Raw genomic sequence first — 26,744 nt, forward strand, 5'->3', positions numbered from 1 at the left:
TGAATGCTTTTATCCAATAGGATACAATTCTATTAAAATGATATATAATTATATATATATACTTATAATAATTATGTATTATAATAAATATATACTATGAACATATTATTTCTTGATATTATACATTATTATATTATATATTATAATATATAATATATAAGATGCTATAGCAAATAATATATGAATATATAATAATATATTATTTTATATATTATTATGTATAATAAATAATAATAAATATAGTGTGTAATATATTATTATTATATAGTAATTGCATATAATTTTATATATATAATAATAAAATTATATATATAATTACACGTACACATATGTGCTTCTATTATAATATCTAATCTCTTCGTTTACTCTATATAATTACATTACTATACTATAAAACCCTTCACCATCTTACCCAACGAAGTTTCTCACTGACTGAAGGCATATTCTTACTTACAACTATAGAAAAACAAGTTTATCATTTTTCTGCTTAATGTCTGTGTACTTTTATTTTTTCATCAATCCAAGCTTCTTCCAAGGCTGCAACTCAAACACTTCAGTATCTATGGAAGTTTCTGTCTTTCCATTTCCTACATCCCAGGTGGTGCAAAAGCAGAAATATTCACAGGAGGAGCCCTGTCTCAGCCCCTGGGCACAGCAGGTGATGGAATCAGAACTCCCCACAGTCACTGTCATATTTTCTGAAAAATCTCTCTGCCCAGGATTTTTCTCCTGGGAAGCCGCGAAGCCTCAGACAGAAATGAAAACAATAATTATCTGATTTGCTTCTCCTGTGTTTTGCTGCTTTAGAATGTGGTTGGAGATTGTTTACCAACAGGTGGTTTTTGATTGGTTTCATGCGAATTATTTTGACTTATTGGCCAATTATGGTGAGGCTGTGTCACGACTCTGGAAGGAGTCACAAGTTTCCTTTATTTTGTTTTTAGCCTTCTGTAAGTATCCTTTCTGTATTCTTTAGTATAGTTTAGTATACAGTATTCTTTAATATAAAATAGTATCATACAATAATAAATTAGCCTTCTGAGAACACGGAGTCAGATTCATCCCTCCTTCCAGCGATGGGCATTGCAGCAAATACAAGAACCTGCCGTGGCCGAGTGCCTCTCACCTGTTTGGACACCTTTGCCCAGGTTTTCTTGAGCCTGTAGATGGCACTCCTGTTGAGGGCCGAGGTGATCTCCAGCACGCCGTTGTAGTTGTGCAGGCAGCGGCAGATGTCGGCCACCGCCACCCACTTCTCGATGGCGCTGGCCCGCGAGGGCACGTCCGCGTAGCTCATGATCTGAGAGGCCACCAGGTTGCTCATCTGGCCATGGAGAGAGAGAGGCAGGGGCTCAGCGAGATGGAGCACCATCCCTTCTAACGTGTCAGGAATTAACGGCCAAGGCAGGAGAACGCCCAGGTAAGCATGACAGAAATGATGGCTCTTGGAACACAAACGGGTGTTTATCCTGGAGAAAAGGACGCTCAGGGGTGACTTTATCACTCTCTACAACCCCCTGAGAGGTGGCTGTGCTCAGCTGGGGCTGGGCTCTTTCCCCAGGAACTGACAGAACCAGAGCACACAGCCGCGAGCTGCACCAAGGGAAATACAGGTTGGATATAAGGAAAAAGTGTTTTACAGAAAGAGTGATAACATTCTGGAATGGCTGCCTGGGGAGGTGGTGGAGTCCCCATCACAAAGCCTGGATGTGGCACTGATGCCAGGGTTCAGTTGAGGGCTTGGGGCTGGGTTGGACTCCATGATCTTGAAGGTCTCTTCCAACCCGGTGATTCTGTGAGTTCTGTGATTCATAAACCCAGGGAAAGGGCATTGGAAACAGAGCTTGGGACAATTGGAAGGGATGGGGACAGGAAAGAAAGGTTGGGGATGCAATGGGAAGGTCTCCAAGCCATCAGCACCAAAGCTGATTGGGAAGTCTCCCAGTAAAGTTCAAGGAAAACGATAAAGGAAAAAGACATGTGAAGTGATACAAAGGCATTAAACAGGATTGGTGTTATATTTCTCTGGAGAAAATGAAGTTTCTTCAGTAGGCTAAAAAGCACCGTGCTACAGTTTAAAATGTTCTACTCTCTTAAATTGCCACTAAAATGCTGAGTACCAATTATTGAAAAGGAGAATCTTCATCTGCTTTGATTTAAATTGTTAATTACAAAGAGGCTACAGCATCCAGTCACTAACAGATAAAACATCACATCACATTGCAACACAACACATTTCTGTTCTAGAGGTCAGAGACAGTAGATGGGGTCCCTAGAAAGCAAGTCTGTATTTGAGACTACTTACATCATTGAAATGTTGACTAGTTTTCATAATATAGGGCGTTCTCTCATTTTTATCCATTTTCATCCAGCCCTGCCCAAGGAACTCTCTAGACATTGATGGGAGAAAAAGCAATCAAAATCTTCATAAACACAGTAGAGAATGTGTCTGTAATAGCCTAAGCAGATTTCAAGGATACCTCAATTTGCTGGAAGCTAATAACACAGCTTTACACTAATTCCAGCACCTCACTATACCATTTTTATTGTTGACTGAAATGGTAAACAGTGTAAAGATTTATTTTTCTCTTAATCCCCTCTCCCCTGTCACCTCATCCCAATTTCCAGCACTGTGACCCTATTTACACCAGGCTATCCCAGTATGTGTGCAAACCCTTTTGTCAGGGTTGAGCTGGGGGTGGTGGCCATGCCAGCCTGGTGGCCACTGGCCCCACAAGGGACACTCTGTGCCAGGAGTGTCCTCCCCTCTCTACCACAGACAGCAGGGGCAGCTATGAAGGGATAACCCAGGCCCAAAAGGAATCATCTCCAGCACCAAAAGGGCTCAGGCCCAGCTAACAATCAACATCTCAGTCTGGAGAGCAGATGTGGGAAGAGATAAAAGAAATATTCCTGACTGTTTTACAAACTGCAAAAGACACACGAGTTACCACAGAGGTACAAGCCTCCTACACCTGCAAGTGTTTGAGACTTTTCTCTGGAGTTTGGGCACAGATTCCATGGATGCTTCGCTGGGGATTGAGGGAAAGGATCTCCATGTGTGCCTCACTAACAGCTGGATGGTAAGAGCCATTGAATCCTAAGTTCTATTATTTCTTCACTAGCTGTAACATTAACAGGTACTTTCCTCATGCTGTATATATCTATGAGTAGTTTTATTTTTGTCCTTATTCCTGTGTAGTATTAGTTTGTTTTAAGTCCTATGTCTGTTAATTTTATATCTATGTCTCAGGTTTAGCTGGGTGTTTATTATATTCCCATCTGTCAGAGCTGGGGCAGTTCTCTGCTGTCCATGGGGCAGTTGTTCTTTATCTCTCCCACAGCCAATCCTCCCTCCAGGAGCTCTCTGCTGTCCATGGCCCATTCATCATTAATCACCTTCTGTCCGTGGCCCATTCATCATTAATCACCTTCTGTCCATGGCCCATTCATCATTAATCACCTCCTGTCCATGGCCAGGGAGTGTCCCTGCAGGGCCGATCCAATCCCAGCATCCTGTGGGGAGATGCTCCGCCCAGGGGAGGAGCCAAGCATTCCTCCCTGGATCCAATCTGAGCTTTGGGACACCCCAGCAGCCTCTGCCCCCTGCACTGCCAGAGGAGCAGCTTTCTGCTCCCTGCATGGCCAGAGGGAGCCCAGGCCCATCTGCAGCAGCCCTGGAGCTGCAGAGGAAAACTCCCCCCTTGTGCAGGATCCGTGCTGCAGCAGAGCCACAGCTGGCACTGCAGGAGGGCTGAGCCCCCTGGGATGGGGCTGGGACACCCCCTGGCACTCAGGGGCAGCGACTGTGAGCACTCTGGCTGTGGGTTGTTTTGTGCTGTTGCATTTGTATTGTTAATGTTCCTAGTACAGAACTGTTATTCCTGCTCCCGTATCTTTGCCTGAGAGCCCCTTCATTTCAAAACCCTAATAATTTAGAGGGAGGGGGTTTACATTTTCCATTTCATAGGAGGCTCCTGCCTTCCTCAGCAGACACCTGGCTTTTCAAACCAAGACAGTCTATTAAATAAATAATTCATTCTCTAACAGACCAAATTAGCCATGATGAAAGAACTTGTGAACAAGAGTGGCTGTTGGGGTGCTGGGCACCTCCACAAGGCTGCTGCCTGCTGCCAGAGGCCTGGGCAAAGGGCAGGGAGGTATCCAAACCCCCAGCCCCACGTGCAGGGAGCTCACTCGTAGGGGATGCTGCGGAACACGACGTGGTCCAGCAGGGTGATCTGCTCCGCCAGCTCCATGGCCGACAGCGTCTCGAAGCACTCGGGCTTGGGGCAGTCTGCCTGCAAAGCAAGCACAGCTCTGAGGGGGCTCTCCGTGGGCCACAGGGCACGAGCAGCTGCCCGGGAGCCCGCAGTGGGGCTGTAATTAACCTCGGGATCAGGAGAAATGAGGATTAGCAACAATCGCAGACAACACAAATTTCCACCGGCCTGGAAATTCATAAAACAGGCACGCACCAGCTCAGGAGTATGAACATGAGTTAATAAACTCTGCATATTCTCCTCTTGTATTTTCACGTATATTAATTTCTTCCCCTTTTTTAAAATCTTGAGATTTTATCCAAATACTAAAGTTCTGACATGTTCATTTTTGACAGGTGCTCCAAAATCTTACAATCTCTAAACTGAAATTGACATTCCTGGTATAAAAAACAGTATATCTATCCAGAAGTACTTTACAAGTTGCAGTTGTGTTAAATTTTATTGACTCAAACACACAACATTTCTCTAGGAGTATTTATGTTTAACTCTCAAGATGAACTTACCATCTGAATGATATCCTCTATTTTTAAATGGTTATCATCTTGATCATCCTGAGAAAGAGTCCTGAAAAATAGAGTGGCAGAACATCCTATATAAATATAATTGTCCATGGTTATGAGAAAACCTTATCACAGATCAGCAAAATGGTTTATTTAAAATAAATCCTAAGCCTGCAATTGAGGAGGTAAAGGAAAAAAAAATCTGTAGCCTAAAAAGTCATGTCTTGCTTTAAGGAAAAATGTGTAAACTATTACAGCATCAGAGACATGTAAGATGAAGTATTTCCATGGAGATTTAAGATCTCTCAGCTAATGAATCCTGGAAATTGTCCTGTTCAGTGTCCCACACGGAGCTTTGTGTGTGGAAATGGACTGCAAACTGCAGCTTGTACTTGTAGCAAGGACACGATTTCCTTTCAGTAATAAACGTGTTAATGAATGTTTCCAATTCTGCTACAGGAAACCCGTGATTATTTCAGAGTAATGGGTCAAAAATTACCTAGGCAAAAGCAAGTATTGATCAAGCATCTACCCTGATGTAGCATATTGGCACATAATATGGATGGCACATAATATGAATATACACAGGATCTTACTCCTTCATGTGGAAATAACAGACAGCAAGAAACCTTGACAACACTGGATTTATCTAATATAGGAGTGAGAAGATTCAGGGAGAAGAAACAGGAGAGGAACGTAAAAGGCTGTCAGAAAGCACACTTTTTCCTTTTTCCTTTTCCCCATAAGGGCTGGAAACACCTTGTGCCTGCAGGGCAAGGCGTGTTTACCTCTCCAGGAGAGCCCTAAGCTTCTTGCCCGGATAATAAGGAGTGCAGCCTCGGCTGCTGTAAATAGCCTGCCAATCTGTCCTGCAGAGCAGCTTATTTTGTGCTGCTCGCCATGCCTGGGGGCCTGCAGGAAGGCCTGCTCATCCTGTGACAACAGCCTCTGGCAATGAACACCACGCAGGCCGCAGGCCGCAGGCCCCGTGCCTCTGCCCCAGGAACCCTCATCAGTCTTGTAAAATCTGAGATGCTTAAATAGAACTTCGTGTTATGTTATGTTGATGTTGGATCAGGTTCTGGCCTTTGATACTGAAATTGTTGTATTTGGTTAATGAGAAATAAAGTATGAATTCTGAAAAGACTGAAAACGGTTAACTTTAATCTTTGCCTCCTGGTACTCTGCACCATCACATCTCATGTCTTGTGTAGATGTTCAATCTGTCATTCTAAACAGATGCTTTTTTCCTAGCACAGTGGTCTCATGAAAAAACCCAAGACCAACTCTCCTTTTATCCATAATTATTCTACAGTCAAATCTGCAGAGGACAACAGATCTGAAGACTGGATAATGGTAATTTTTTGACAGCATCAACAGCAGCTTCCACTTCAGTCTGTGCTGCTTTCAGCCTTGGGATCCCCAGTTCCACAGAGGGCTGGGGACACTCGCTGCACAGAGCCCCTGGGAGCTGGCAAGAAGCAGATCCTTGTGGAAGGAGCCACAGGAGACAGCAAAGGCACAGAGGGGCTCTCCTGAGCAGCGTCACCCTCAGGGACGACTCAACAGGGTCACTCCTGCAGTATCTTCGGAAATGAAGGAGGAAAATATAAAAAAAACACCTTTCTAATTCTTAGAATCACCAGTTAAGACTCTCTCTCTCACTATTCTTCATGCCTGACCAGGGCAAATATTAAAATAATTTTCTACTTTAAAGTATTAAGCATGAGTCTCATCTTTTCTTTGTGGTACATAAAGCATATTAAAAATATTTAAAAGCTAGGGCAAGTTAGAGAGCCTGAAATGCGTTGTTTGGTGAGATCATACAAGGCAGAAAAATTGTTCATCCATCACATTTTGACATCTGCATATCCCTCAATTTCATTTATGTTTAGTCTGAAGAAGAAGAAGGAGGAGGAGCTGTTTCTGGAAGCAACCTGTTTTTCTCCAGATAGGATTATCTATTAATGTTGTTCACTGCTGTTCAGTCTGAACTTACACCTTCCTGCTTGATTATCAGTTAAATTTTATCTAGATTTCCAGGGTTAGTAAATCAGGCTGATAAAGTCTCAAGCAAAACGTACATTGGGAGGTTTGTGTAGCTTTCAGAACAGATACTGAATTTAAAAAAGCATTTTTACCCTGAAGAGAAACCCTGTCAGTCCACACAGCAGAAATCCCATCAAGCAAGAAATACCAGCTGCTTTGTTTGATGACTCAAGGCATGAAGCAGCTCAGCATCTCCCATCAACATTTTCCTTGTCATTCATATTCCAAACACAGCCTTTCCCAGAGCTGACCTGATGGATCTTTGGAACACAAACCAACCTTTCCTGCTCCTCTGATCTCTGCTAACAAGGGGATGGATTTTCCAAAGATGTGCATGCATGCAAAGGCTGCGGCAGTTTGTAAAAAAGATGTATTTTTGCCCAATATCCTTCAGGGTGACATAGAAAATGCAAGTGTTAAGCCTCAGAAAGTGTGAACGTTTTTTCATGAATGTTTGAAATGGAATTTTTTACAAGAAATGCTTGTCCTAAGCCCATTGTGCATTTGTCAACCTTTCAGACTCAAGAGTAGATTACAAAAACTGAGATGTGGGGAAGCCAGGGCCAACAGTGACAGCTGACAGGCAACCCAGAATTCTGATAGAATACATGTTTTAAACAAAATGCCTGCAGCAAGCACCTCTGCAGAACAATACAATTTTACAGCACTCACTTAGCAAGGGGGTGAGTGACTATTTTTATGAAGGACACATCAACTGGATTACTCCTTCTTCCCATTTTCAACCCATTCCAGAGAAACCTTTTGAATGAAAGTTTCACCAAATCTACCAGTTACGACAGATCTGTGCTTGCTCATGAAAAGCATGCTGTCAGAAAGCTTCAAACAAATTGGTTTCTAAATGTTTGTAACAATAGTAAATAAAAGTCCTTCAGTTCCAGGTAATTTGTATTTCCCCTCTACGCAGAATTAGATGACAGGTCTCAGTGGAGAAGGATGACATCTCTCCAAGGAGCAGGGCATAGGCTGAGCAGCTTTTCTCCAAGGCAGAGCCTGAACAGGAGCCAGGAGGGAAACACAAACCCTGGGACCAGCTCTGCATATTCTGCAAGGCAACAGACCAAAGAGATTCACAAGTCCCTGCCTGGGTTCTGTCACTGTGCATGCAGAAATAGCCAGGATGCCTGAATTCAGAGAATTTGGGTGGAGAAGATTGTGGCATTCACATTTTTTGAAAAATTCCTTTGCCCAGGATTTTTCTCTTGGGAAGCTGAGATGCCTCAGAGAAAAGGAAAACAATTCTTATCTCATTTGCTTCTCCTGTGTTTTGCCCCTTTGGAATGTGTTTGGAGATTGTTTACCCACAGGTGACTGCTCCATTGGATTCTGCTGTGAGTTGTTTTCACTCTTTGGCCAATCAGGGCCAAGCTGTGTTGGGACTCTGGAGAGAGTCAGGAGTTTTCATTATTATCTTTTTAGCATTCTGTCTGCATCCTTTCTGTATTCTTTAGTATAGTATAGCATTCTTTAATATATTATAGTATCATGAAATAATAAATTAGCCTTCTGAGAATATGAAGTCAGACTCATCATTCCTGCCTTCATCTGGGAGCAGCACAAATACAATAGAGCATCTCCTCTGTGACAGGGAGAGACTGTGGCAGGAGTGCTGCATTTCCTGACCTTAGTTTTGTGGTTTGGTGCTTCAGGTAACCACAGGCTCCCACCACAGGGCTCCTTGGCAATGCAAACCCTTCCTGAAGGAATTCAGGAAATATTTTTTCCACTGCAGGCCCTCTCTCCATGCTCAGAACAGTGACTGTAACCCGACAGAGGATCCCCAGTGTGCTGCAGAAGAAGGGAGAGATGCCGTGGGATGGACCCTGCAGGACGTGGAGCCCCTCCAGGGCGGCTCAGGGGAGCCTTGGCCCAAAGCTGAGCAGCTCTGGGTGGGCAGGAGCTGGATCTGCAGCAAACCTACAGAGATCCCTGCAGACAGCCAACAGCCAGAGCTCTCCAGTGTAGGGCAGAGCAGGTTCAGTCCTGGCTGACCTACTGACCCAGCCAGGGCACCAGAGCAAAGCCCACATCATCACAGCCTCCTCTGCACCACGGCAGCACCTCTGCTTTCAGAGGAAATGTACAAAGAGCTGTGCTCCTCTGGCCCTGGAAACCCACGAACCTCCTGGACTCCTGCAGTTGTGCTCTCAGAGAGGACACAGGCAGGTCAGTGCCATCTCTCCTGACTCTGTTCATTTCTGAGCCTTCAGAAACCAGCTCCAGAATTGTACAAGGATGTTTGCAACCTGCCAGCAAGGCTGAGCCCCCTGACAGAAGCTATTCCCCCATTTCATATCCTGATTATTGCAAAGTTCAATTGCCAAAGAGCAGCTGGCCCTGCCTCTGAGTGCACCAGCAGGCTGAGGAGCAGAGGGACCCTTGGATGCCCCAGGACAGAGTGCTCAGTCTCAACAGGGACAGCAGGTCCCTGCTCCCACCTCGAATAAAGCTTATTTTTAAAGCTTTTCAATATTTCTATTTGAAGAATGTGCAATAAAAATTAAGGACTGTGGAAGAGCAAAGGAACGTGCACTCCTGTGTCAGTATCACAGATAAAGTTACACACAAACAGCTGCTGATTATTCCTTATATCCTATAAGGATTATTATATCCTTATGGCCTGTAAAATTATTCTTTATATCCTATAACTGATTACTCAATTAGCTGTATAGCCTTGCTGAGAGCCTGTGTCTCCAGCAGCAATTACAGTGTTTTGTTAAACTCTGGAAATCACTCTTAATTATTAGACATTTCCCATGGGTGATCTGAACACCTCCCCCTTCCAGTGAAAGGGTGAGAAATTGTATTGAAATTTAATTCACATAGAAGCAGGATTGAAATAGTTCACATCAGGCTGTCCAGCATCTATGTCTGTTCAGCAGCACTGCCAGCCTTGAAAAGCAATAAAGGAGTTTTTAGCCAAGGCTAAAACAAAAAACTCTTTTTCCTTTTTTTTTTTTTTTTTTTTTTTTTTTTTTGCTTTGAAAAAAAAAAAACCATAATTTAGAGAATGATCAAAGATTCAATCTGAATTTTTGAAAAATTTGTAAAAATGGAAGTATCTGATGAACTGTATTCACTGGTGGATCAGACTCCGTGCTCAGGTACACAGTAATCAGTTCTAGGAGGGGAGAGAGGACAAACAATAACAACCATTTCCCAGAACAGCAGTAAAAGGCTGCAAATAGAGACAATTCATTCTTTACAGATAAATATACAAAGGTTCATTTTTTGATGCACCTTCTAGTGGAAGTTGGCTCATTTGAAACTGGGTAGAAGAAATTGTTGTATGGTGAAGGCCTATAAATCCATTACTCTCAGGAGCAGACCGGGCTTGTTTTAAAGCATTTCCTTAAGAAGCTGAAAGTTTTAGGGTAATTTTACCCACTGTGAGTAGAACCTGTGCTGTCACACACATTATCAAAGCCCACATCATCCTCATCCTTCTGGCTCTTTTGACTTGCTGTCTCTTCCAAAGAAACTTAAAACAATGTTTTTACTTGGAATAGCAGCACACACAGTATTATTAAAAGGAGGATTATTTTTGTTTATGTAAGAAGAAACGTGGCTTTAATAAGAACTTATCTGTGTTTTTTATCTTCTGTTTGGTATTTGTCCTCACAAGTGATTTTTTTCAGACCTTTTTTTTCAGATATCTGTTGGAAACCTGTCAAGTGGTCTTAGAAAACTCAGTCATACTCTATTCATTGCACACTTATTGGTTTACCTGCAGAATACTTAGATAAATGTTAATAAAGCATACTGTAGATTTATCTGTGTTTTTCATGATGTTTTATTTTAATCACTCCTTAGTCTACAGATGTTTCAACTAATTTATTTATTTAATCATAAATAAATAATGTATTTATTATTATTAAGCAACCTAATTTGCTTAATCTTTACATGTTTACTGCTCCACAGGATTGCAGAACAATGGACTTGAAACCAGTGGCTGTAAAATATTCACACTTTGCAGACAGAGCTGTTTTCACTCATACTTGAGGGCTGAGCTCAAGGCTGCCAGCTGTCCTGCAGCAAAGCTCTCCAATGCAGGTATTTTTATGAATGAAACTTAAAGCAGGTTCTGCTTTATGGCTCATAAAACACTTAGCAATCCTTCAAAATTAAATACTCTGGAGGGAAACCCAGCCCTGTGAATTCTATGATACACAGTATGCCTCCCTCTGTGCTACAGTTAATATGTGAAATAATTAGAAATGCATTTACCTCAGTATGTTTGCAGTGGCTTTCCTTTCTTGTGGCAGAAGGTCAGGGTCTCTCAAAACTTCCTCCAGCAAATTTAACACATTCATTTTCAGCTCGTTGTTCAGCTCAAAATCCTGAAAATGAAAAAAAGTTTTACTACCTTTAGTCTTAACAGCATTGAACAAACAACGGAAAAATTATATTGTAATGGGTTTGCCCTTTCTTTTTCGATTAGGTTTGAATTTTTTGTTTGTTTTTATTTTTGTTTTACTATTACATTTGAAAATATTTTGAGAAAGCTGTGGCACATAAGTAAACTGGCCACAAAAGTAGCATCTCCCAAAGGCTGCAATTTTTCTCCTTTTTGAGCTTTGCCTTCTGTGTGGAGACAGGATGATCAGGGAACCTTCCTTTTCTGAATTATCACCTGCTTGAGGATGTTGTGGGTCTCGGCCAGAAGCAGGTGATAATTCAGAAATTCACTAAATGATCTGTCCCTGCACTGAAGAACCTTGGCATTTTAATGATCTCTGGGGCAGGCTGATACCTGATACAGGCCTGAAATTCAGGGACACGCAGCAACCTGACCTCAACCTGATCAGATCTTATCTGATCTCTTATCCCATCTGATAAGGTCACTTATCTGAATTTGGAGAAATCAGACACTATTAGACAATCTGCAGACACAGGACGTACAGGCTCTGAGATGGGAAGTTACAGGCAACTCTTGGGGTAGACTCCCAAAACTCTTGTATTCAGCTGTTCTATAGCATTTTGAAAGGAAAGCAAACCCCAACTGAGCTGCCTGGTGCACCACAGATGCTCCCTGATAACCCACAGCTGCCTGGTGCACCACAGATGCTCCCTGATAACCCACAGCTGCTTGCAAGCAGGGCCATGTGCGTGCAGAGCTCCCTCTCGTTTCCATGGCAACAGGAGGCACAAAGTTACTGAAAATGGGCAAGATTTGGCACCTCGGCACCAGAGCATGGTGTTTTACTCCCAAAAAAAATCCCCACAGCCCCTCCTGTGGTGAGGGGCTCTGGAGACGTGGGCCTCAGGGAGCAGCAGAGCCAGCCCAGGTGAGCACAGCTCAGGTGGGCACCAGAGCACTCCCACAGCCACCAAGACAGGTGTGATGCCTTGTTCAGGCTGCCCTGGAACAGAGGAGCCAGAACAGAGCAGGGATTTATTCAAAGGATCTCCTCCATGGATGCACCTTGGGCAGCACCAGAGCCCAGCCAGGGCTGCACCCAAAATGAACCAAAATGGCCCCAAAATGCACAAGCAGGCACGGGGTCTGTCCCTGGGATCAGCTCTGCTCCATCTGCACCTTGCAGTTCATTGTCCCATCCCAGCTTTAGCCCAGGCCGTCCCACCCTGCTTGTTTTTCTCTCTCCAGCCCACGGTGTTTGTGCTCCTGGGCTGAGATTTGGATCAGTTGTTCCCAAACTGGAGCAGGAATTGTTTTGTCTCCCTGCTCTGTGCACAGAGCTTACCATCCCATAATATGGAGCCCAGACCCACACACTAAAGCAGCACAGAATCTGAAAAATATCAAAGCTAAAACCTGAGGTGGAGCCTCATTTGGACATGGGAGGCAACAGTTCAGAGCAGAAGAGGAATGAGTGCTCATCACAGGACGTGCCACAGCCACGCTCACAGCATTTCTGAGAAAGGTTATTGCTCCAATGTCAGAGCAGAGAAGAACAGCAGATTTGCCTTTACAGACAAGATGTGGGTCTGCTGGTGGATAAAACCAGCACTGGGAGAGAAAAGAAACCATGGGAAGGATTCCACTGATTGATGAATGCAAAAAGAGATTTGCCTATACAAACAAGCTTTAGGTTTGATGATAAATGAAATTGGACATTGAAAGGTGAAAGAAACAACAGGGAAGAAAAGCCCCTAAATTCCATAAGAATTAAAAATGAATAGGGAGGGTTATACATTAGAGGGAAATCTTTGGGATCAGGTGTTCTGGAAAGACTGAACCTCTCAAGTGCCTCAGAAATGGGGAAAGAGAGAAGGGAAATGTGGCTGGGAAACTGGGATAAAAAGGAGGCTGAGTCCTCCAAAAATGTGAGAGACCCCAGGGCCTCTGCCTTTATTGGAATAAAGCCAAAGGATTGCTCTGTCTCCTTTTTGGACATCAACCTCTGCTGTTTGTGGGTTAATTTTCCTAACAGCACTCAGACATCACCTGCTCTGGGCATTTCCCTCCTATTACAGCACCTCCTCCTCACTCCTCCAGAGTCTCCTCACCTGGGCCTCAGCTAATTAATACTCTGGAACTGATTAATATCTGTGTCTTATTTTTTCTGGAGGTATTTACCCATATTTGAGGGTGTTGGAGAACAGGAAGCTGGGGTATCAAACACTCAGCTCAAAGCCAAGAGAGAATTATTGCAGGGCACTGCACTCTGTTTTCTAGAGCACATTTTGTATAGCCATGCTCTGAAATGCCTCCCTTAGGAGCTGTTTTAGCTGTTTGCAAGGAAAGGCATGAGAGCCTTTTCTCATATTTGGGGCACAGAAATGAGACTAATTAGACAAAACACAAGGAATGTAACTAAACTACATGACAGTAGTGTGCACTCCAGTGGTTTCAAAAAGAAAATAATCTGAAATATAAAACTATCAAAACTTAGTGAAAGGAGAAACCTTGAGTCTGCACAAGCCTAAGCAAGCAGTGTAACTAATGAGTTTTTCATGTACCTCAGTGGCAGACACTGTGTGAAGGAGGATGGTATCTCTGCAGCCTGTGCTACAGAAATATCCCCAAAGGGCAGAATCCCAAATATCACCCAGGAGGTGACACAAACCCCATCCTCACTCAGCCCTGCTGGGTAAAACCCTCGGGCAGATCACGTCATCCTGGCCAGCATTCCATCTCCAAGCACAGCTTTCAGACCACAACTGGTTAATTCTTTTCATTACAAGACATCTTCTCTCAGGATGACTTTTTTTTTATTGAAAACACGCCTATGACCAAAAAAGTCTAGAATTTAAAAAGTTTTTTCATTTGCAAATAGGATCGGAGAACCTCGCCTATAATTACCAGATTCAGCCAAACCAAAGCATTTCCAGTTTTTGCATGGTTACCTGCTAATTCTTACAAGAATTAATAATTTGGTCATTATCATTAAAACTTGTTTTACTGAGTAATGTCCATAAGATAGTTGTGCTGGAATTGCTGGGGAAACTCAAATTTATGGTTTTCTTTTTTAAAGTAATGTAATTTGTTTCTAATAGTGTGATGAGGGGGGAAAAAACCCTATGAATAAAGGTGGGAATCAAAAGAAAAATTAAGAACTAATCTCTTCCTCTAGTGAAGGCCATTATTTAAATGAAACTGAGATTCCAGTGTGATGAGGCATATATATTAAAAAAATAACAGGGAAAGTATTGCATTTAAACACATACATGCACTTAACTTTTGTGGAGAAAGGTTGAAAGTTTTGTATCATAAGAATGATACAAACACCAAAATACTTAGCAACCAATTTTAAGTATAATTTAAAAATAACTAAATAACTCTAAATACATGCAGAATATCTGCTGTATTATGGGTGTCACACATGAATATTTATCTGTTTATGCTATAGAACAGTTAGATCCACAGCAGGTAGCTATTTATGGCCTTAGGTACATGTGTATCACAGCTCCCTACATAATTTTACACCACTTTTTTGACTTGTTCTAATTTATGTATCAGAGAAGGAATACAGTTGGTCAGACAGGAATCCTTCAATTTCCCAGCAGCAGATTTCAATCTGACAGAGGTTTGGTTCTCTATCAGAGGGTCACATACCTGTAATACATTTTAGAGTCTACAGTAGCCTAAAGATTTGTGGGTATTACTCAGATTTCAAATCATTGGCCAGAAGAAAAGAGAGGCCAGGAGAGGCAGAAGAAAGCAAGGGGGGGAAAAAAAACATGCTAAGATGCATTTTAAACTAAAACCAGTAGATTTACTGTAGGTGGTTTACACAGAGAATATATTTTCAAGATCTGACATGAGCTCAGTAAAACCCCAGAAGCTTTTCCTCTCCCTTTTCTTTAAGTGTTCTTCAGTGAGAGGAAACATTCTGCACCTAAACAATGTGGGGAACTGAATAATCCAGACAGGTAAAATGGAGCTAAAACAGTAAACATGATTTATATTTGTGTAGGGCAATGAGAAGAACTACAAAAGAACAGGAGGGAGGGAAGAAAGAGGCAGGAGCAGAGAGAGATCAACTGGATGACTTTTCGCAAGCAAATTGGAATATTTTTAAGTAGATGGGGATTGCCTTACAATTTTCCTGTAACTGTCCTCATGCCAAAAAGAAAGCAGGTAATTACTCCAGTTGCAGCAGATGAGTGAGTCCTAATCTTGTGCACAGGAGATCAAACACCATCAGAGCTCAGTGAAGTTACTCACTGCTGCAGTCCTCCACTACAGTATTTCATTTTTGAAGCACAAAAACACACTTCACCTACCACACACAATTGTGTTGAGCAAAATCTGTGTAAATTCACATGCAACAAAACACTGGCACAGGTGGAAGGCAGAGATAAATGGAGTTATAACTTGCTTTCAGGAAAATCATCCCTGAGCTTGAAATAAGTCTGGCTTACTTCAAGAAAAAAGCTGTTTCAAGGCAGCTTGGGGTCCATTTGAAATGTAGTCAAAATATAGTATATCTTGCTAAGTGTGGCTGAAATGTAGTTTGTTAATATTTCTACAATTCACTTAGAATAAACTCAACAAATATCTTATCCATTACTTTATGCCATTTAATATGAGGTAAGTGGGGCTCATATAATAAATTTTCTATCTATTTTTTTATTCCAACGAAATGGAAAGAAAGTGAATTGGCCAATTCATGTGAGCTAACACTATTTTTTACTGACTGCAATCATGTTTTCAGAGACAGCGCTCTGTCTCCAGGAGTTGTCCCCATTCCCCAGGTGCTGTCAGGAGCTCCCAGTGGCAATGCTCCTGCTGGAAATTCACCACAGCTCCGTGGGGATGGCCAAGAGCACAGGCTGCACTGGGGCTGGGCAGGAACCAGGCACACACCATGACCTGTATGCCCAAAATATGAGCCGTGGTCCTCTTCCCAGGCATTGTGGTCACTCTGTAACTGTCCTGGGTTGTGAGATATGTGTGTGTTCCATTTTCACCTGTCAGAGCTGGGGCAGTTCTCTGCTGTCCATGGGGCAGTTGTTCTTTATCTCTCCCACAGCCAATCCTCCCTCCAGGAGCTCTCTGCTGTCCATGGCCCATTCATCATTAATCACCTTCTGTCCATGGCCAGGGAGTGTCCCTGCAGGGCCGATCCAATCCCAGCATCCCGTGGGGAGATGCCCCGCCCAGGGGAGGAGCCAAGCATTCCTCCCTGGATCCAATCTGAGCTTTGGGACACCCCAGCAGCCTCTGCCCCCTGCACGGCCAGAGGAGCAGCTTTCTGCTCCCTGCATGGCCAGAGGGAGCCCAGGCCCATCTGCAGCAGCCCTGGAGCTGCAGAGGAAAACTCCCCCCTTGTGCAGGATCCATGCTGCAGCAGAGCCACAGCTGGCACTGCAGGAGGGCTGAGCCCCCCTGGGATGGGGCTGGGACACCCCCTGGCACTCAGGGGCAGCGACTGTGATCACTCTCTCAGTTGTTTTATTTCCTTTTTGTACTATTGCATTTGTATTTTTAATTTTCCTGGTAAAGAACTGCTATTCCTGCTCCCGTATCTTTGCCTGAGAGCCCCTTAATTTCAAAATTACAACAATTCAGAGGGAGGGGGTTTGCATTTTCCATTCCAAGGCTGGTTCCTGCCTTCCTCAGCAGACACCTGCCAGCTCACCGAGGCAGTGACTCACGGACACTGCTGGGCAGCCAGGAGGCTGTGAGAGAGCTGCTGCAGCTGAGATCTGCAGAGAGAGCCCTGGGAAGAAGCCCTCAGCTGCCACTCAGAGCTGGGGACACTGCAGGGGCCAGATGGGAAAGGTCCCTCCTTGGACAAGCCCCACTCCAGTCTGCTTGCCACAGGAGCTGAAGGAGCTTCCCTTTGCACCACAAGCGTTTAGATAAAAAGCAAGGAAGCATTGCTAAATAAAACAAGGCTGGAAGACCTCACTTGGAAAGTGAAACTCATACTGAGACTTTCTGCCCCTGGCCTCTTTTGCCTTCCTATTTTCCCACATCTGCAGGAGCTGGTGGGAGTTTTATCCTCGTGAGCCCTTTCTGTCCCCAGCAAGGCTTCTGCTCCCTGTGATCCTCGGCCTCATCACTTGTGTGTTCATTGTTTTGCAACAGGAGAATCCTGCTCTGCTCCTCGCAGTCACATTTCAAAACCACAATGTAAACACGAGCTTTCTGCTGTTATTTAGGGCAAAAAGAAAGATTTTTGCTGGCATGCAGGTGTCTGAATGAAAAAAAAAAAAAAAAAAGAAAAAAACAGATAAAAAAGGAGGGCTATGGAATAAAAAGAACAGAAATGTAAACAAAACAATCTGGAATACCTAAAGCTACCCTTCATACTGTGCTGGTTTTGGATGACGAGCAGCACAGCACAGCAAGCTGCTCTTGCTCAGGGTGGTAAAAACAGGGAAGTATGTGTCACCTCACCTGGGGATGGCTTGTTCCCAAAATTTTATCTCTGCCTTGACAGCTCCTCAGGACATCCATTAGCTCCTTGTGCCCTCCACAAAGGGCTGCAGGTCTGGCACTACCATGTGTACATTTACGTGAAATATAAGTGAGGCTTTTATAGTGTATAACCCATGTTTTAAGAGCAATTAATTCTTTTTACAGAATTGTTTAGAATGATTTGAAGATAACAAAACCATTTTATGAAAGCCCATCCTCACTGAATAGGCCGATTCATTAATTTTAATGATTCTGTTTTCTGCTCACAGACAATTCTACATTAAATGCTGTCCATGCAAACATCCACTTGTTTTCATTTCTTTTTACTTATTGTGTAAGCTGGATTTTTTTTTTTCCGTTGTTTTGGTTTTTTGTTTTGGGTTTGGGGGGGGGGGTTGTTTTGTTTTTTGTTTGTTTTTTTGGGTTTTTGGTTGTTTGTTTGTTTGGTTTTTGTTTTTGTTTGGGGGGGTTGTGTTGTTGTTGTTTGGAATTTTTTTAGAATAAAATCTGCCCTTTCTTTTGAGACTCAAACCTGCTTTTGGCTGCTCATGAAGATGAAGGAAATCTCAGCCAAGGTTGCTGAGTATCCAGAGAGCAATGCAAATACCTTAAAAGGTATAAAAGTTTTTGGCAGGTCTGTTGTTCTTTAAGAATTCCAATGCTTACATTGTTTTGTTATTTTGGAAATCGAATCAGGATTCCCTCACCAGACACTGGTGGCTCAGGATCTGCATTTTGTGTCGTTACTGTAAAATAAGCTTGGAGCTACTGCTCTCCCAGGACCCCACATCTTTACTGCCAACATTTCACATTGTTTGGCCAGACAGTAATTCTTCACTACTCCTCCTTAAAGTAATCCTGTCCCATAGTTTTTGGCAGCACCATGTCAGTCTTTTCTGGTTTGCTCGGGCCTGTCCTTTCTCTCTCCCTAGTCTCACAAGTAAACAACACAAAAATCTTATTATATGCTCTGCTGCTGTAGCATTTCTTACTTTCCATGCCAAAGCCCTTGCATTTTGGGTTATTTGCTATATTGGAAGAACAATGGACTAGAAGAACTAAAGAATTAAAATCTGACACCTTTGCCATGGAAGAAATAAATGGCAGTGAGAGACCAGGGAGTGCAGGTAACAGCTTCCACTTTGAAAATGCACAATGAACTATTACTCATTATTTTTGTCCTCTTCATATTTTTACTGGTATTTTTACAATACCAATTGTAAACATGATGCAAAAACAACTGCAAAGAAATTCAGTGAAACTACTTGTAGTCATTGCCTAACATAGATAAAAGTTTCCACATTTCCACAATCACATAAATTTTAATTAGCATAGAGGATCAGCTCAAGTCATAGAAGACATTTAATATGAACTGGAACACAATAAGCACCTAGAGTAGCACAAAACTGTAATAAAAGTCTGCTACCACTTCAGTTACAGCTCAGTATTTGCTTGATTCTGAATTTAATTTAACAGGGAGTCAAAACTCGGTGTCCATAGGCTGCTCCCAGTAACTTGAAATGATTAATCACTCCTGTGATACCAAGACAGATTTTAGTAATCTCTTCTGGGCTGTTCAGCTTTTCAAACAAACCAATCTTCCCACTTACACCTCTTACTGAGTTAATTCTCTAGCAAACTTAGCCTCTATGAAAATTAAACCCTTTATATGGGAAAAAGGGAATTGATTTCACATGAGAGAGTTTGACATTGCTGCAGTTAGCTTTTGAGATTAAGTATCCTTTATTAGCAGCCTGAAGTGACAAAGCAGTCTGTAAGTGACATGAAGCACCATCTGCACAGGGTGTACAAAAATCCCTCATCCTTCCTTTCTTTCCTTTTCCCTTTCCTCTTCCTGAACTTCCCTTCCCTATTTTCAATACTCCTCTGCATCCATGTCAAACTTTCCCAGCACATTCCCCACCTGACAACCTAAAGGATATTTCATCTATGATATTACACAAACCTCTCGTGTTTCTTGCCCTCCCTCCCCTACCAACACCATTCTGCCATCACAAACCACCGACACGATTTCCCGTGAGCAATCCAGCGCGAATAAATAAACTGATAAAGTTGCGCCTGAACACAGGAGCTGTTTAGCCCAGGCAGAGCAGCTGGGCAGGGCTGCCCGTGGCAGGAGCAGTGTGAGCAGCTGAGCCCTGTGAGTTGGAGGGGGTACCTGTGAGTGTTTGGAGACCCAGTGGCGCAGCACGTTGAGGACGCGGTTGGTGGCGGCCCTGCGGATGATGAACTCCTTGTCGCACGTGCGCTCCGAGTTGTTGAACCCTGCACACAAACAAACCCACGCTGCAGTCAAAGGGATGGGGAAAACTAAGAGTAAAATTTAAGTTTAAAAACAATAGAGGTGACCTGGGTAAACTGAAGGCTAACAGGATATTTCTGTGCAATAAAAGGAAAGACCTCCGACAGATGGTGAAATGTGAACATCTGTTGTTATCTTGTTGTATTTCATATTTCTAGAGTCCCATATTGTTGCAATCATATTTCTAAAGTCCTGTACCTTCTCGGTGATATTTCTCATGGGCAGCTCCTCACAGCACAGACTTCTTCCTCTGCTTGTTGCTGCTTCTTAGTCAGGGCTCCTTCCAGGCTCTCCCTGACCAGAAAACCCACCCCCTTATATCCTAGATGCCTTCAGGAGCCACACCTGCTGCTCAATTAAGGACTTTGCAGCTGTAGCCCATTTAGAACAACTAGGATTGGGGCACAGCCACTTACACAATACAGATATTTACTAGGACTCCTATTATATTACTATAAACATCTAGAGCAAAGAAATTCTGCAGCATCAGTGCAATACAGCACAGCACAGACACCTCCCAGGGTGAGCACTCAGCTTTAGAAAGGTGAAGAATAATTGCCTGTGCAATTAAATTTCAAGGCCTCCCTTCAGCATGGAAGAAATAAAATAAACTGTATCAAGAAATAAAGTGAATGAAAAACCTCTGAAAACAAAGGAGGATTTTATTTTTTTTCAGTATGGAAGACATTTACAGCAAGGAAAAGGACCAGACCAAAGCTAGGCCTGTAATCAAACAGATTTGAAAAGTCAGTATGACTTAGGAAAGGGAAACAGGTAAATTTCAAAACTAGTAAAGAACAAGGAGAGGAGAACAGTTTAAACACAGAGGAGAAAAAGGTCAGCGTGAGAAATCTTCCTTCTCAAGAGCAGTATTTTACAGGCTCGAGTAATCAACACGTCAAATAAGTTATTTGGGGTTTTTTACCACTGGGATGACAAGAAAATGGAAAGATATATGGAAAACACATTTATAGACCCAACTGCCTGAAAACGAAGATTTTCCAGCTGCAGTGTTTCCCTACTCATGTATTATGGACAATTACGGACAATTTCTTTTTTTTTTCCCCTTTCTTTTTTTTTTGGTCAGCAATATTTACTTATAAAGAAATAGTTTTAATAACAACCAAGGAACTTTTTCACTGCATTCATATTACTTCTTCTCTTTTCATTCTACTGTAGCTTTATTTAAAAAAAAATCCATATGCTAAAATGATGATTACCTTACTATTTTACTAATAATGAAATTGCTACACTAAACCCCTGAATGTCTTTTTTGACGATGATAACCCTGAAGATAGACTTGAGAAGCTTGCATTTTTCTAAGTTTTTGTCAGATTTGCTCTTGCACTGTGCTGCTCTCCATTCCACTCAGGGCACAGTCCAGGAACAGCTGGGAACACCCTCCCATATGACCTGTACTTTACTATTTTTTTGGCATAAAAGCTGCTCGAAAGCCCTTGTTGTATTATAAATAGCACAGGCAGATTAAACTTCTATTTCTTCTGTTATAAACCCATTGGAGGGTGTTCTGGAGGCTTGTATTAGTTTTGCTCTATTCTTACAACAGACAATCCAGAAAGCCCAAACTGCTGCTCTGCTCTGTATTTTTGGCAAGATAAGCAAGACAGGAAATGTTTAACTGCAGTCTCACATATTTTACTGCAGGTTAGACCTCAATCTCAAATGTATTTTCTATCTACACTTACATTTCATGGACATTTTTAAACTACGGCATATTACACTGTAGATGGCATATAAGATTCAATATCAAAGATGGTTTAATATTGAAGCATTTTAAGCAGGTTTTTTTGCCCATAAAGAAAAAAAAAAAAAAAAAGAAAATCTCTGAGGTTTTTTCCAGCAAAAGGTAACACAGGCAACATTTTGTATGTTAATTTTCTATGCCTTTCACAGTTAACCTATTGCAGAAGCAATTAGGAACAGACATTATAAACTGTTCAATTAGCCACTTAATTGCAGCAATGAAAGTCACAATGAAAATTATATATTAAAGCAGCAAAGTCTTTACCAAGGTAACATTAAGGAAAAGAACTTCAGTAAGCTGGGAGATAAAGAGAGAGAAGCCTACAGAGACAGTTTTCAGTGAGCTACAAAAAAATAAAAAGAGGGAAGTAAAAAAATTAAAGCCTCCAGAGATCACTTCAGCAAACCCTTATGGCCCTCAGAATTTCATCAATTTTTAAGCAGTAATTAGCTTGCTGCAAAGAATGAGCCACACGTTCACCCAGATCCACATTCTCTGCACTTCATGTTGATGTGCTGAACCAATAAATGGAGAGAAGAACTGAGCTGACCCTTCCTGTCAGGGACTGGTGCAGAGCCAGGTCCCCCCAGACCCCCAGAGCCCCCCAGCTCCCTCCACACCTCTACAAATCTTGATGTGCCCACTAACAATCACAAATAATGTAATTGGGATTCTGGGTGGACCTGCCCACGTCCAGACCCAATGGTGAAACAAACTGAAGCACTCCATGGTAAATATCTGTTCCTCTCCTGAAGGAAGCAATCTTTCCACATTAGAAATGCCAGCAGTATTTCTAATTATTAATCATCTAAGTGGGCAGCTGCCTCAGTGAGTGCTACTTTCAAGAAATGTTCTTCACCATTATCTGTTGAAATTAATATGCACTGGTGCCACAAATAGTACCTTCACATAATGGTGATACAGAACTTTTACCACAGGCTGTCAAACACAGAGTTAACCTGACAGCATTGCTAGTTTCACTGAATTATTTTTTTCAATATTATTTAATCACTCTGTTCATGCACTTGTCTTTGGCTTGTGTTATGCAAAAAATGCAGTCTCACCTGCACATGTTTTCTTTAGTGCACTTCAATAAAAACCTGGTATTTTTATAGCTTCCTCTGTTACCAAAGATTAAAAATATAGGTGCTGAATAATAAATCTCCACATTAAACACCTTATCAAAAAGTGAATACTTTTATAGCTACCATTATTACCAAAGATTTTTAAAAGTATGTGCTGGATAAAGAGATAAATTACAGTATTGCACCTTTAAAATACACCTCACCCCAGAGGAAAGGTTTTATCACAGTAAACCCTGCACCATGTACTTTAAAGAAATTAAACATGCACATTTTCTTTTCTATTTCAGTTAGGATGTCAAAATCTCTCACTCCAGTTACAGCATTTCTGTATCTAATAGGTGTCCCTGCCCATGGCAGGGGGCTGGAACAAGATGTCATTGGGGTTCCTTCCAAACCAAACCTTTCTAAGATTAGCCTGAGATTAATAAAACAGCACATGATTCCTGACCATAGTAATTAACTTGTCCAAAATTTTGATGGTATAATAATAATATCCACTTTTAAGGGTTTATCTACACAAAGAGGAATCTGTTCACAAGAACTAGTGCAAGTTGCTCAGAGGCATGAAGCTTCTGGTGTCTTTCCCAGCAAAAAAAATTCATTTCAGAGGCTGATTTGATGTTCCAGTTTCAATGAACCACCCTGGAGTCTCACACTGAAGGTGTGTTAGCACCCAGCAATTAGAGAAAATCACACTCCAGGCTTCAGGGAGACCCCAGAGTCCCAGGGATGTTGATGGAAGGAGAACATTCAGGGCCCACCAGGCACATGCCAAATAATCAATAATATCCATCAGATAAAAATATCCATCAGATATTATCCATGAGGTATTATCGAAATAATAAAGAATATAATCTGATCTCCATCTGGTAATATCCATCAGATGCACCCCAGAGTTGCAGGCCAGCTTCACCACTCAGCGTGGCTTGGATCCTGACACCTCAGCAAACACCAGTGCTGCTTTCTGACCCGCAGAAAGAACAAATACCAAAAACCCCAGGCTTGGGGCACAGCAATTTTTATCCACATATTAAAACTGGAAAAGCCTCTCCAATATATGCAGCACAAAAGAAAAGGCTTCCCAATGCACAAGAAGCCCCCAAAAAGGGATTATATCTTTCTTACCTCAACATACCTAAAAAAGTTTGGATGAGTGTATATTGGTCATGCATTCTCAAGCAAGTAAATGGGTTTCACACATTTGCACAGAAACATGTCAGAAAGTGAATATTTCAGTATTGGTAAGAAATCTAAACTGCCAGTGATCCTGCCCTCCTCCATTTTTTAATTTATGAAATTGGGCTGTCACACATTATCCAGCTGAATAATGGCAGAGCTGGAAAAGGAAACCATATGAGCTGAGGTGAAAAGAAGGATGAAGGTGATGTGATCCCATTATATGTGTAAAATACAACATATTTGCTCAATAATACAGTCCTATTATTATTATTATTATTATTATTATTATTATTATTATTATTATTATTATTCAATGATCTTAGACTTTTTTCCAAACCTTAACCATTCTGTGGGGTTTTATATAAGCAATTTGGGGCTTGAGAGCACATACTGTAACATTTAGCAGCAGTCTTGTGTTCATAGGAGAGGAATATTTAATCATTCACTATGCCAGGCTTTGAGTTTGTTCCACAAAGGGTTACCAACTAAATCAGCACCAGAACTGACTGCTAGGAACCAGGAGCAATCCAGAGTCCAACGCATTTCAGGCATTTAATTTCACTTTCACTGGTCCTTGGAACATATGAAATCATTTCGTTCTAAGAAATATGCCACTGAAAATCCCTGTTGCAACCACCCACGTCAGAAATAATTCCAAGTATGTATTTGATTCTTCTGCCTAAAGCCTCTGCCACACATACAATCTAACTATCAAATCAAGTCAAGGGATTATGGTCTTAGTAAGGTAAATCCCAGGGATTCACATGGACCAGCTGATGTACAAGAGTGTAACACAGATAGAGACCTAGTGACTGCGTTTAATTTCTGCAAAATATTTAAGGGAAAGGTTGGTAAACTATTTTTAAATTACCCTTGATTTAGAAAGGTTTTTTTCTAATCAGAGAAATTTAAAGAACACGGCATTGAGATAAAGCAGTCGTGTCAAGATTATGCAGTAAACTTGGATTAAATCCAGAAGTCTAAAAATACATCAGTCCAGCAAAATAATTTCAGTTTAATGGTTGGGAGAGAAAGGTAAGTGGCTAAAGAATACCTTCAAGATCAAGAATCTATTTTATCTCCTCATTATAACACTATGGTTGCTCTGAGAATTATTATAATCTTTGAGATTATGTGCTTAAAGCATGACTACCACATGAAGAAAGAAAGAAAATATTCCTTTAAGCTCACAGAAATATTCAAATTTGAAGATTTGTCCTTCAAAAGTTCTTAAAAACAGGATTGCTGCTACAGCTATAATTAGCAAACACTCTTGAGATTTCTGGGTTTTTTTAATAGAAATATTCTCTCAGGAGAGCAAATCAACCTCACTCTTGAGAAAAATATATTTAAAAATTGCTAAACATTGAGAACATGCTTACTGTTATGAATGACACAATTTATTATTAAAAATCAGTAGCTCATCTTAAAGTAAAATACAAAAATGCACTGTATTTGGTTAAGCTAAAACTCAGCAGCAATACAAGAACATTCTGTCCTTTTCTTCTTCCAGCACCAGCAATGTCATAACCAAAGCCACTTGTATACATCTTCAAAATCACTTTTTTTTTGCACACAAGAAGTGTTTTTGTGTGCATCCATAGGTAAACTCACAAGCCCAATTTTCCTGGTGGAGTCTTAGATAAAACCAGCCAAATCTTGTGCCTTTGTTTATAGATGTATCTGTAGGAAGGAGCAGATCCTGAATTTCAAAGGCTGCTGCTGCCAATTGTGCTCTCAGGTTTCTGAATACCATGGAAAATGTGCAATGTGATAGCACTTTTTTTTTTCCTACAACTTACATAAAATCTATAGGGAACAACTGACAAAGAAGAGCCTTTCTGAGCAGCCCTTAACAATTATATTGTATATAACCCTATACAATTATATAAAACCTTTAGTACACCTTAGACTTCTTTTTTTTTCACTGCAATAATGTTTGAATTATCTGCTTTGAACAGTAGAATGGCAACACTGCAGCTGATATTTCTTATACATTTATACATTTGTCTGTGCTCCTTCTGGGAGGAGACAAGCAATTTTTACCTATTGATGTTTTTCTGCATCTCAAATGATCCCTTGCTCTTGATTTCCCTAATGACACTTCATCTACACTTTTAACTTGCTCTATCATCAATATGAAGAGGAGTACAGCAGATATTTATTGCATAATGTTCACAGTCTTTTCAAGAACTATTCAAAGGAAGCTTTCAGATGCTTAAAGAGCTCGGTACCACAAAGAAAAAAAAGTTGAAATAGTGGTTGTGACAATGGATAGATAAAAAGAGGAAATCACATAAAATGGCTCTTGGAATTTTTACCTTTAATTCATTAAAGTTGAAGGAAGTAGTTTGTGAGATTATTCATATTTTTATAATGTCAGTGGGATAAAGGTTAAATGGAAAGGAGGCGATAATTGCAAGGAGCCAAATGTATCATTTTTCAGACCATCTGTGAACAGAGAGTTGACTGTCATGAAAAACAAAAGCTGGCAGGATGCACACTAGTCACAAAAAAAAAATCTCTGAACAACATGTCTGTCTCACAAGCAGCTTTCAGACCATTTAGGATGGTCCAATATGACTGGGTCATATTGGAAGCTTAAACTAATATTAACTACGCATGCAACAAACACTTGGGTGCAGGGGGAATGAAATGAAAGAAAAAAGGCATAAAAAATCCTCCCCAAACTTCTCTCCCCACACCAC

The 26,744-nt window shown here is 41.5% G+C and overlaps 1 protein-coding gene across 1 annotated transcript in view; it reads right to left on the minus strand.

Annotated features, from left to right (window-relative positions):
* Window positions 1–1,030: 1,030 nt before the first annotated feature.
* RASGRF2 (Ras protein specific guanine nucleotide releasing factor 2) overlaps window positions 1,031–26,744 on the minus strand; it is a 118,044-nt gene continuing 92,330 nt past the window's right edge. Inside the window, exons 18-23 of the mRNA XM_064736809.1 lie at window positions 19,864–19,970; window positions 11,078–11,190; window positions 4,787–4,847; window positions 4,198–4,301; window positions 2,306–2,390; window positions 1,031–1,324 (exon numbers count right to left, since the gene is read on the minus strand). Of these exons, the coding sequence (XP_064592879.1) occupies window positions 1,031–1,324; window positions 2,306–2,390; window positions 4,198–4,301; window positions 4,787–4,847; window positions 11,078–11,190; window positions 19,864–19,970 (764 nt within the window). The remainder of the gene's footprint in view (window positions 1,325–2,305; window positions 2,391–4,197; window positions 4,302–4,786; window positions 4,848–11,077; window positions 11,191–19,863; window positions 19,971–26,744) is intronic.

This window comes from Zonotrichia leucophrys, chromosome Z, assembly GCF_028769735.1.
Source record: "Zonotrichia leucophrys gambelii isolate GWCS_2022_RI chromosome Z, RI_Zleu_2.0, whole genome shotgun sequence".
NCBI classification, from domain to species: domain Eukaryota; kingdom Metazoa; phylum Chordata; class Aves; order Passeriformes; family Passerellidae; genus Zonotrichia; species Zonotrichia leucophrys.